Here is a 10,887-nt window from a genome sequence, read left to right as displayed (position 1 = left end):
ATTTTGTCAGGGAAGTCCATTATGGCCTGGTTCAGTATTTATTATTTCATAGGTTTACATACACTCAGTGATGAAATGAGAACATTTTCATCCTTTCTAGTTCAAACCTTTAATAAAAATATCTTTGGTCATGTTTTATCCAACTCTCTAGCAGGCGGCAATTTTTAAAAATGTCATAAAGTGCCAAAACATTGATTATTTTTTTGCAATTAATTTGATCAGCTTTCTTTCTAGAATGACAGAATTAGTACTGAGGCAGAAATCCAGCAGAAGTTTACTAATTTTCACTTTGCTAATCAACTCCAGAATTTGGACACAAGCAGCAACCTCACATCTATTTCTCACCAAAGATTTGATAGCTGAGTTCTGTTGAGAGAGCCAGTATTAGTAATGCTCCATGACCAAGATTTTCAGAAGCAGTTGACTAAAGTTAAGCTCCTAAACTTGTATTTGGGATTTGAGTGGCTTCATTTGCAGAAGTGCTAGGTATTATGCTTAACACCACATTACACTTGTCAAATAAATGAACAAAGTCGATTCAAGATTATCATCCTTGCTAATTTCTTAATTGATATTTGTCGTTGAGTGATACATGTTAATGTATTTTCCGTATTTTCCGAAAATGGCGTTCAGCAATAGTTCCCCCAAAGCTGTATGGGCTGCATCTGCGATAGAACATAGGTTACTCCTCGTATTGTTTTAAGGTGAAACATTGATGAAAAATATTTTCACAGTGGTTCAGTTGATTAGTGTGGGCAAGGTTTAAAGATTACTTTTCTAACTCTCCTTTTAAAGGTGCTAAACAAGGTTCTTAAATAGCATATGCAGCTAGTTCGGGGCAACATTATCTCTTGTTAAAGTATTCAAGAAATTTTTAAAAAGAGGCCTTTTAAAAAGGTGTCTGGAACTTTTATATCCCTTCCATTTCAGTACGTCTACACTGCAATAAAAATCCTCTGGCTTGGGTTGCAGAGATAAAAACTGTAGACATGCACAGTGAGTTTCAGAGCCTGTGCTTCAGCTCGAGACCAAATGTCTACACGGAAATTTTTAGCCCCGCAGCACCAGACCCAATAGCCATAGTTGGATAACCAGGGCCAGATGTGGGTCTGTTATTGCAGCGTAAACTTACTCTTCCTCTCATTATCATAGTGTCTTTTATATGCAATATTTGGTTAAATGAAGGGGAGATTTTCAAACTCACAAATGACTGTGTACGTATTTATCTCCCATCTGTGCCTTTGAAAATCTCTCCTAGTTTATTAAATGCTAACTGCTCAGATATCTGAATTGAGAATGGTGTGGATGTTGTCTTATATGTGATCTCCTTGATATTTACTGTTTATGCCGTCAAGAAATGCACCCTTACTTAAATTACTGAAGTGTTTTTGTTTGAGATAACGTCTGAGTTTAGACAGATCATTCTCAAAACTGTGAAAGTATCTCTCTATTCCATATTCTTCCCGGTAGACACTGCTTAATCATCCTCGCTGGGTGCCTAATCCCTGAGTTGTGTGAATATTTCTGAAGAAAATGTTTTCTGTTGAGGGACATTTCTGATTACCCCAAATGGCAAAAGCTAGCCAAAATTATTCTCATGAATATACCCAATTTAAGGGTTATATTCTACCCTCAATCCATTGTTATCACTAGGAAATCCATTATGGAATGATGCCCCTGTACTGGCTTAATTTTATAACCAGAACCTATGGACCCTAATTTTAAAACTAATTTATTCCTTTCCATGAATTATTAGACATCCCTATTCTAAACCAGGTTGTATCAGATTAATTTTAGCGGCAGATTTTCAGTGTAACTTTGATACCCTGGAAACTCAATGGCAGTTAGACACCTAAGTGTCATTTGCCCCTTTGAAAATCTCTCCCATGTTTTTCAAACTATGTTACATGTTCTGTCCTTATTTACTATTTAATTGTAAGGCTGGAAAGCAATTTAAATAGTAAATTAGATTTCTTTTTAAAGCAACAAGTACTTGTTCATCAGCATAAAGATACTAGATATCTGTATAGTTTTACAAAGTAGCTTTTTACAAGCAGTTTCCATTGGTATAAAGGACTGCGCAAACACAGGACAAAGAAAAATCAGATCCTTACTCTCTCAGAGTCATGCTATGCACATTTATATAAATCAGCTTGAACTGTCGGACTATTTTAAACCTTAATTCACAAACACGTTTACCTTAAGGCATTACAGCTCTCAACTAAAGGTAAATTTGTGTAATGATGCCCATAAAAACGAATACTCTATCATAGTTAATTGTAAACATATCAGATCAGGATCAGCATGTTACTTTCTGTGACTTTTCTATGGTATTAACAATGTAGATACAAGTTATTTAGCTTTATAGTTTACAGTTGACAATTTTCCTAAGTCCTCTTATCGTATAGGATCCTGTATTCTTTGCACAGGCAAAACTCCCATATATTCACCAGGTGTTTTGACTGTGTAAGGAATGGAGTCAAATCCATGATATGTGTAGACTATTTATTAAGCATGAAGACCTGAGATTTCTCACTTGATTTATTAGTGTATTAAAACTATAGATTTTAGTAAGATAAATATCAAATATTGGCTAAATAAGCTCCTCCTAAGAAAAAAATACATTAGATCATGTTGATCATGTCAGACCTTGGAATAATTCAAAGTCAAATCAATAGGAATTGTGCTTGTTAATGCCAGGGCTGAATTTGACTCCAGAATTATGAGAGTCATGGCTTTTCCCTTTTCAGAACATGAGGTGAAATCCTGACTACACAGAACTCAATGGCAATGACTTCAATGATGCCAGTATTTACCCAGGTTGTATAACTATATTTTTTAGCAGGGACAATATTATTCATAAGTATACTCAACAAGGAAAAATTGCTTTTAAGATCATATATAATTAACAGGCCTAAATTTTCTCTCACTAGCCATTCCTCTTTTTAAACTGACTTCCCTCCATTTACTTGAATGGAATTACTCCACATTTACAGCAGTGTAAGTGAGAGCAGAGTCTGGACCTACCCGAGTTCTTCAGAGTTCTTGCTTAGTGGAACAGAGGAGTAAAAAGATGTAGATACAGAACCAACCTAACTGCTGTCAATGAGTGTGACATAGAATATTGGTGCGTGTCATATTGTACCCATTGAAGTGCATACTGTCATCTTTAAAGACGTTTACATTAAAATGGTATAACTGGATTCTTCTGGAATTTTCTAGAAAAACCTGACACTGATGGTAATCTTAGTGCAGAAGCCAAGGATTGAATTGAATGTGGAGACTGAACTATGCCCTCTCACCTCTAGACATTATCCTTCACAGACAAAATTGCAATGGCTTGGTGGGATGATGTGAAGAAGCTTCCCCTGTCTCTGACTGTGCTGTATCTATCCTGTGAAGAATGGAATTCAGTATATATTGTTATCTATCTGGCAACTTTCAGAAGCACTTGGTCATTTTGTTTTAAAATAATATGAAAAACAGTTCACCAAAACTTAATGCAAAGTTCCACAGCCAAAATAAAAACAAAAATATATGGCATCCTTACTAAAAGAGAGTTCCAAAGATTGTATCTCACATTATATGGCAGAAGTAACTTGTGTTTTTCTAAAACAAATTGCATTGAGAACAGAGTGATCAGTGCAGATCATCAGTTAAAAAAGTATAAAAGAGCAACTACTACTGATAATAATTTGATTACAAGATTCTCAGCTAGTCTAGGGTTAGTTTAAATTGGTTTGCTGCCTTTTGGAATAGTTCCAGCTATTGATTTTTGACATTACCGACTAAATATAATTTAAAATTCTTTATAGAAAAATATGTAAGTATTTGATTGAAGACCTGTTGGCTCCAAATGACCAAATCCAAATTTATGGCAGAAAGTGATGTGCAGTTGTGAACACAGATTCTTCAAAGGACAGGTATCCACCTTTAAAAATGCCTCATCATGAGAGGGAATCTTGCTGGCACTTTTAGCAGAAATACCATGGATTTAATGGGCATGAAGAATAATTTACCATCTCATCCTTTAAGGTGACCTTTGCAAACAGATTTCAAATATAGTGTTAGGATAAGGAAAGAAATCTGGCATTGAAGTAAATAGATTCTCCAGTAATGGTCCAAAATCACCCATCACAATTTACAACATCATTGCTTTCCCACTGGAATACTATTGTAGAATGCCGAAGTGTTTTTAATAGAGGTATTTTCCAATGCCATCAATGTGGCACCTTTCACAAGCACTAAATTCACTATAAAGAAAAAGAAAAAAATTCAAGTAATGCTATGGCATCCTAGCCCTAGAAAACTCTAAGCCTTAAGTAAGTAGAATGCATTTCATGTTTTTGCCTTATTTTGTATGTCCACTCCTAGAGTACTCCAAACTTCCAGTGCAATCTATTGGAGTTTGGGGTGTGAGAGGAATACGTGATCAAGCATTTGCCATTTTGTAAGGAAAAGCTCTTTTAAGAACAAGTCTAGTATATTATGTGATTCCATCAACTTCCATTCACAATTGCCAATTGAAAAATATGAAGCTACATGGGCCCGATCCTCAGTGGAGCTACTTTGGTTTCCAGCACCTCAGGATCTGGCACATGAGTTTTTGCAAAGCACAGGAACACAGTGAGAACATTTATTTCAAAGTCTTTGGCTCTAGTACAAAACTCATTGTTTCAGGTAAGTTCTATAGTAGCATGGAGAAAAAGATACTTATGATAATATTAAAGAGAGAATGCATAGATCAATTTCTTCAAAAAGGATAACAGACAATGGAAAAGTGATATGCAGTCTTCAGTGGAAGAATGAATGTGTTTAGTGTCTAAATGTGAGGTTAATGTAGAGAATTCAGGGTAAAACAGATGTGTGATCATACTGACTAATAATTAATGACATAGAATTTCTTTTGCTCACCCTGGGCCAAATCTGGGTTGTTCTCTTGTGACTGGGGGGAGGGTCAATGCCTCAAATCAGGAGAACATCCACAGTTCCATCCAGTGCAACGGGACAAGCCAAAGAGGCAACATTAGGGGACCTGTGCACCAAAGAACAGAGGGGATTGGGTGTAGGTGAGTGGTGAGGGCATGGCACGGTCAGTAGGTCTGTGACTAATTAATTAACTGGCTAAAATCCCTACTCAGTGGGTAGGCACCTGCGTGGACATTACTAAACCTCCTGGGGTGTGGTGCTCTAGCTAGGTTAGGGGGGAAATTTCATATTCCCATCCTTCATATCCTATAGAAACCCTCTTTACTCAGCTTAGTGCAGGTGACCAGGATTCAGTCTCTTGTATCACAAGTATGTATTAGTCAGGAGATGTAAGAAGTTGGGGGTGAAATCCTGGCCCCATCAATGGGAGTTTAGGCATTGACTTGGATGAAGCCAGGATCTCATGCCAGCTGGACGATCTGAGAGAAAGGTTGTGTGCTGGAACCGAGAGAGGCGATATTTGTGAATATCTTATATGTACTTTGAGATTAGTATTGTAATTTTCTATTATATAAAATCAATTCAAATTCATATTAAAACATAAATACCATGACACAAGGGTGGAGGAGAGCAGGAATAAAAAGGCACGATCCAGCATCCATGCAAATCAATACCAAAACTCCCATAACATTAGTAAACGTCAGATTAAGCCCATAACATACACTGTAAGCCCACTCTTGCAAAGTTCTGATCTGCCATTGACTTACATGGAAGCTGGGGCTACTCAGTAGCTCAGGATCAGATTCCTTGTCAGTTCTTGACTAGTTTAGTCACTCTGCATGGTGGAGGGGGTTCCTCCCTTGAAAGATTGAAATACTGTTGTCATAAGGCAAGAAATTTTTCAAATTATACAACGATTTAATGAGTGATTGTTCTTAATGACAATAACACAAGCAATATGAACAAGTTTATAATCTGAATCAAATTCTCCTTTCATTACATCAGAGCATCTATATCTCTTGCATGACAAAAATTTGACCTAACATATTTTGTAGACTGTCCATATTAGCAAAAAAATCTATGCCACACATGAACAGAAGAAAGTGGAACTAGGATATTGCCCTTGCTGCATAATAGTTCAAAGGGCCAGCTAGATTTAGGTTGCTAAAATATGCATCTAAAAGCCTCTCTCTCATTTGTCATTGAGACTTCAATAGGAACATGACCAATTCCCACGTCTACTTGCCTTGTTTGATTCCTTTTAGTTGTACTGCACAGGAAAGAAAAATTGTATTAGACAATATTTTAAAAAACATTCAAAGTAGTGTTTGGCATCTAGGAAGATGTCATGAAATGTTTGGAGAAAAGGGGATACAAGGCATGGCATACTATAAGATGAATATTTTTCGTACTACTTTTATTTATATTATATATTTATATTATATATTATATACATATTATATATTATATATATGTCTACACTGCAATAAAAATTCTATGGCACTAAGTCTCAGAGCCTGGGTCAATTGAAATGTAGACATTCAGGGTTGTGCTGGAGGCTAGGCTTTGAAACCACCACCTGTCACTGGGTTTCAGAGCCTGAATCCAGCTCAAGCCTGAACATCTACACCGCAGTTTTTGCCCCGCAGCCTCAGACCTGCAAGTCAGAATCAGGGGACCTGGGCCAGCCGTGGTCGTGCTGTGGGTCTGTTATTGCAGTGTAGTCATACCCTGCCTCTTGTTATCATAGTGCCTTTTATAGGCAAGTTTTGGTTAAATAAAAGAGAGATTTTCTAAGTCCAAAATGTTTTTAAATGAACCAGAACATAAAGCTGTACTTAGGATTCATTCAAAAAGTATATAATACATTTTGTGTTTGGAAACCAAGTTAGTAGACGCTCACAAAAGCCTGCTGTCAGTACAAGCAAATAAACTTCTACAATTCCAACTCCCTAAAGCTGTAACTCATAAATTCACTCCCATCCTCAGAATTTAATAGGCAGTAATAATATGTTATAGACTCAAAATAGTTAAAACACATTTGGTAGCAGAATATCTTTCTCATGCTGAACTCAGAGTTAAGGGGGTGTGCTTGAATGCGATTTGGAGGATTAATGCACGAAATGAAGATGCCTCTCTGTTAGTCCACTTTAAAATCCTTAAATTTTTAACTTATTATGTCAAAAGAACAGCCTACTATGTATTATGTAATAATGCATTTACTTAATTATAAAAAATATTCTTTTTCTCTCTCCAAAATTAATCCAGACATACAAGCAAAACTAGATCCCAACAAGATCCAGGTCTTGCCTCCTTCTACTGAGAAAGATGGGAAAGTAACATACTTATGCCTCATTGAAGATTTTTACCCAAATGTTATTAAGATGACTTGGAAAGATGACAAGGAAAATATAGAGGAAAATGCAATAAATGGGGAAATTTGGTCCTCTGACAACAATAATCAGTCATACTCAGTGAGCAGCTGGCTTACCATAGATAAACTTCGCAGCAAGAACTATAAGTGCACATATCAACATGAAATCAAAAGTGACTCTGTCTCTATCGAATCCCAAGGTAATTTCTATATACTATATACTATATATGTATTTAGAGGATTCACTGTTTCTTTGCAATAAAATTACTTAAGCACAATGTATTATTGTTTCTACAGGGCTTGAGCTCCTAAATCCAATGTTAGTTTCTGTCTCTCTGTAATTTGGCTATCACTGAAGCTTGCTTTTCCATCATAAGCTCAGTTTTGGCTCCTTCCTCTCCCCTGGTTTAAATCTTTCTATAATGAAAGCATATGTCGACTGAGTACCTCAGTTAGTGTAAATCAGCATAGTTCCACTGAAGTCAATGGAGCTCTATGGATTTATACAACCCAAGGACTTGGCCTACAGCGTTTGGTTTTGAATGACTGCTATATATTACAACAAAAGTAATAACACACCAAGTATCTAACTTGTTAAAGCAGACTAAAATGATTACACAAACTAATATCATAAAGAGAATGGAAGGGAAAGAAAGAGAAGTAATTTCTGTTTGGTTCTTATCTGAGATCTGGTTTAGATTTTTAAGAACAAAATCTTTCTCTGTCCTTTTAATCTAATAGGTATTTTTCCAACTTTTATTCACATATAGCTAGATTCTAAGCTCGTGTAAACAGGCACAGTTCATGTTAATGGAGCCAGTCCAGTTGACACTGACTCAGATTCTGGCCCATAGTCCTTACATTTCAGTTCTCAAAGTGCCATCTAATAAAAGCATACTTTAAGGTTATTTATTGATTTGCAGTATGTATCTTACCCCCAGGTCTCAGGGAGCATGAGGCAATCAATAAGAGAAGGTACAAATGTATCTGTTTCAAATACAACAGAAAAAAAAGACTTATTGACCATCCCACTCTTGCATATCCAAAATGCCTAAGAGATGGGCTTTAGACTGGACGCTCATCAGGATTATGTCCTATTGTCTCTTGTACAGTATTAAACAACAATAGCATGCCCTGAACGCCAACAATCTCAAGTTCCCTCAGGCCAGAGACTAAATCAGGCAGTCAGGATTTTATACACACACATTGCAAAGAGGCAAAACACAACTGAGAACATTGATGGTACAAAAGACATCTGGTTGTACATGAATAGAAGTTGGCATGCACAGGAGGACTAATGCCCAGATCCTGCAATCAGATCTGCTTGTACAGACACTGACACCCATGCAAATGCCAAAGACTTCAGTGAGCTCTGTAAAGGCACAGAGATCTACACTGACCGATCTGATTGCAACATCAGCACCTAAATGTGATTATCAGGCAATCAAGTACTCACTTGCCTGGGTGTATGCATTTTTCCAGTTTTATCTCTATTGAAATTTGCCCATGAACTACATGCCGCTGAGCATTTACTCTGTGGATAGAACTTAGGTGCTCATTTGTTTAAAAATATTAACTTTTCATAGTTGAGTCACTGTTATTACATAACTTTTGTCATCGGTCTCTTTGAACTTCTATCAAGAAAAGTGTGCGTTAATTTTCAACAAGAATCCCATTTGACAATTAACGTCTTCTTTGTATCTTTGTACACTTCTATCCTTTCAGATACCCATGGAAAGTTTTCAACCACAGAACCTTGTATCAACAACCCTGAGAACGGAACAACACTTTCCACAGGTAGTTGTGTCCAATTTTCATTTTCTCTACAATATAGTTAAGAATTAAGCACCATTTCACATGGTTAAGCCATAAGTGAAAATAGTCTCTCTTTCTAAATAGTCCACGCATAATAAATCTAGCTGTCGAACGCTGCTGTAAGTTAACCTCTGCAGTGGGTCCAGTATCTAGTATCTATAGGCAGCTCCGGTTAAACACTGTAGAGGTTCTGCTCAAAAACATATTTTGGGGATATTCATTGTGCTTTATTAACATGCCACCTGTGTCATTCTTCTTTAGCCCACACCTGCCACTGTTCTTTAATCGAACGTTGAACATGTTAAATTATAGAAAGCATTCAAAGCCAAAAATATCAAATGCTTCCTAAAGGTGCTGGATGCTTGACAACCTATTTAACTTTAGTATAATTTGTGGGTGATCAGCATTTAGAACAAACTTAGGCACCCAGGTCTGAAAATTTTGTCATAAAAGCATAGCAGCATCCTATTATTAGCTGTCAGTGCCGGAAGCACAAGCATCCTGCTTACTCCTTAGCAGACACCCAGGACAACAGCACTGAAAGCGCCTCTTTACTTCTATCAGCTCTGCTGGATGGGAAGGTCTGTTCGGAATGTAGACCTGTTTAGAGGACACAATCAGACATTGATTTATGCATAGTCTGTAGATGGCATAATTAATGTAATCAAATACCCTACATACCTTATGCTATCCTGCACATGATTTTATATTTATTTTTTTCAGGCTGTAGAATATGTATCATTAACCTCTTTTTTTTTTTTTTTTTTTTTGTAATTTAATTTTGTGTAGATATTACAGAGAGATTAACACACAGGACCGCATATTTAATATACATTGTCCTTCTCCTGAAGAGCACCATGTACTATGTCATCGTACTCTTCTTCATATACAGAATTAGAAGTCCAATCAAACGCCATGGAAAGAAACCTTAAACTTCTTCTTACACCTTGCAACGTCAGCATTTGTATCTGAAATTTATTATGCTTTGCCAAAAGCCTGTTCACATGAAACACCTCACTCTAAATATGAATATATATGCCTTTCAATTTGATTTTGTTGGTTATTTTTCTAATAAGCACAGATGGTTTCTTTTTCTTGCAAGCTAGCAGTTCTACATGTGACCATTTTTTCTATTTTATTATTTGAATTCGTAACTGTGGAACTTTAAGGGCTGCAGCTTCACTCCGTTATTTCAATGGGAGTTATGCATCACAAAGCTGTGCAGGATCAGTCTCCTAGATTCTTATCCTGCAAAAGCACTGTGCACAAAAACAACTTTTCAGATGTGGATAGGCCAACTGCATTCTGTGAAGTCAATGAGAAAACTCATCCCATAAGTATTTGCTGGGGTGGAGTTCTCATCTGTAACTAAAAATGATTTGTCTTTTCGTTTTTACTAATTTCAATTATTTGCTTTATAAAACAAAAGCAGGTTTCTGAAATATAACTAATTTTTTAAAAAATTGAAAGATTAGTGTATTTTAAATAAAATTCAGCATTTCAGAATATGTTGTCCAGTTTATTCATTTAAAGGAAATCAATTTTAGGAACTGCCAGGGATGATGCGCTAGTGGCTAGCTACCCATCTGTTTCATCCCTCACATTCAACCATCCAAGTTATTTATATGGCTTTTATCACCTTTGTATCTGAACTCCTCAAAACTCTAATAATCCCTTCCACCCCAACCCTGTCTCTGTCCCCCCTCCCATATCCACCCCTCCCCTTCTGCTCCTACCTTCCCCACATCCTCCAGCTTCTGCCCTATCTG

General features: G+C 36.6%; 1 gene segment (V, D, J or C); it reads left to right on the top strand.

Moving 5' to 3' along the window:
• Nucleotides 1-7,142: 7,142 nt before the first annotated feature.
• On the top strand, nt 7,143-10,545 carry LOC137150620 (Ig lambda-1 chain C region-like). The segment is given in 3 exon segments: nt 7,143-7,503; nt 9,029-9,100; nt 9,908-10,545. Coding segments are annotated over 3 exon segments (576 nt in total).
• The last annotated feature ends 342 nt before the right edge of the window (nt 10,546-10,887 follow it).

This window comes from Emydura macquarii, unplaced genomic scaffold (genome assembly GCF_026122565.2).
Source record: "Emydura macquarii macquarii isolate MOO-44397 ecotype Brisbane River unplaced genomic scaffold, CSIRO-AGI_Emac_v2 contig_994, whole genome shotgun sequence".
Lineage (NCBI taxonomy): Eukaryota > Metazoa > Chordata > Testudines > Chelidae > Emydura > Emydura macquarii.
This window is presented reverse-complemented; position numbering and strand designations above follow the sequence as displayed.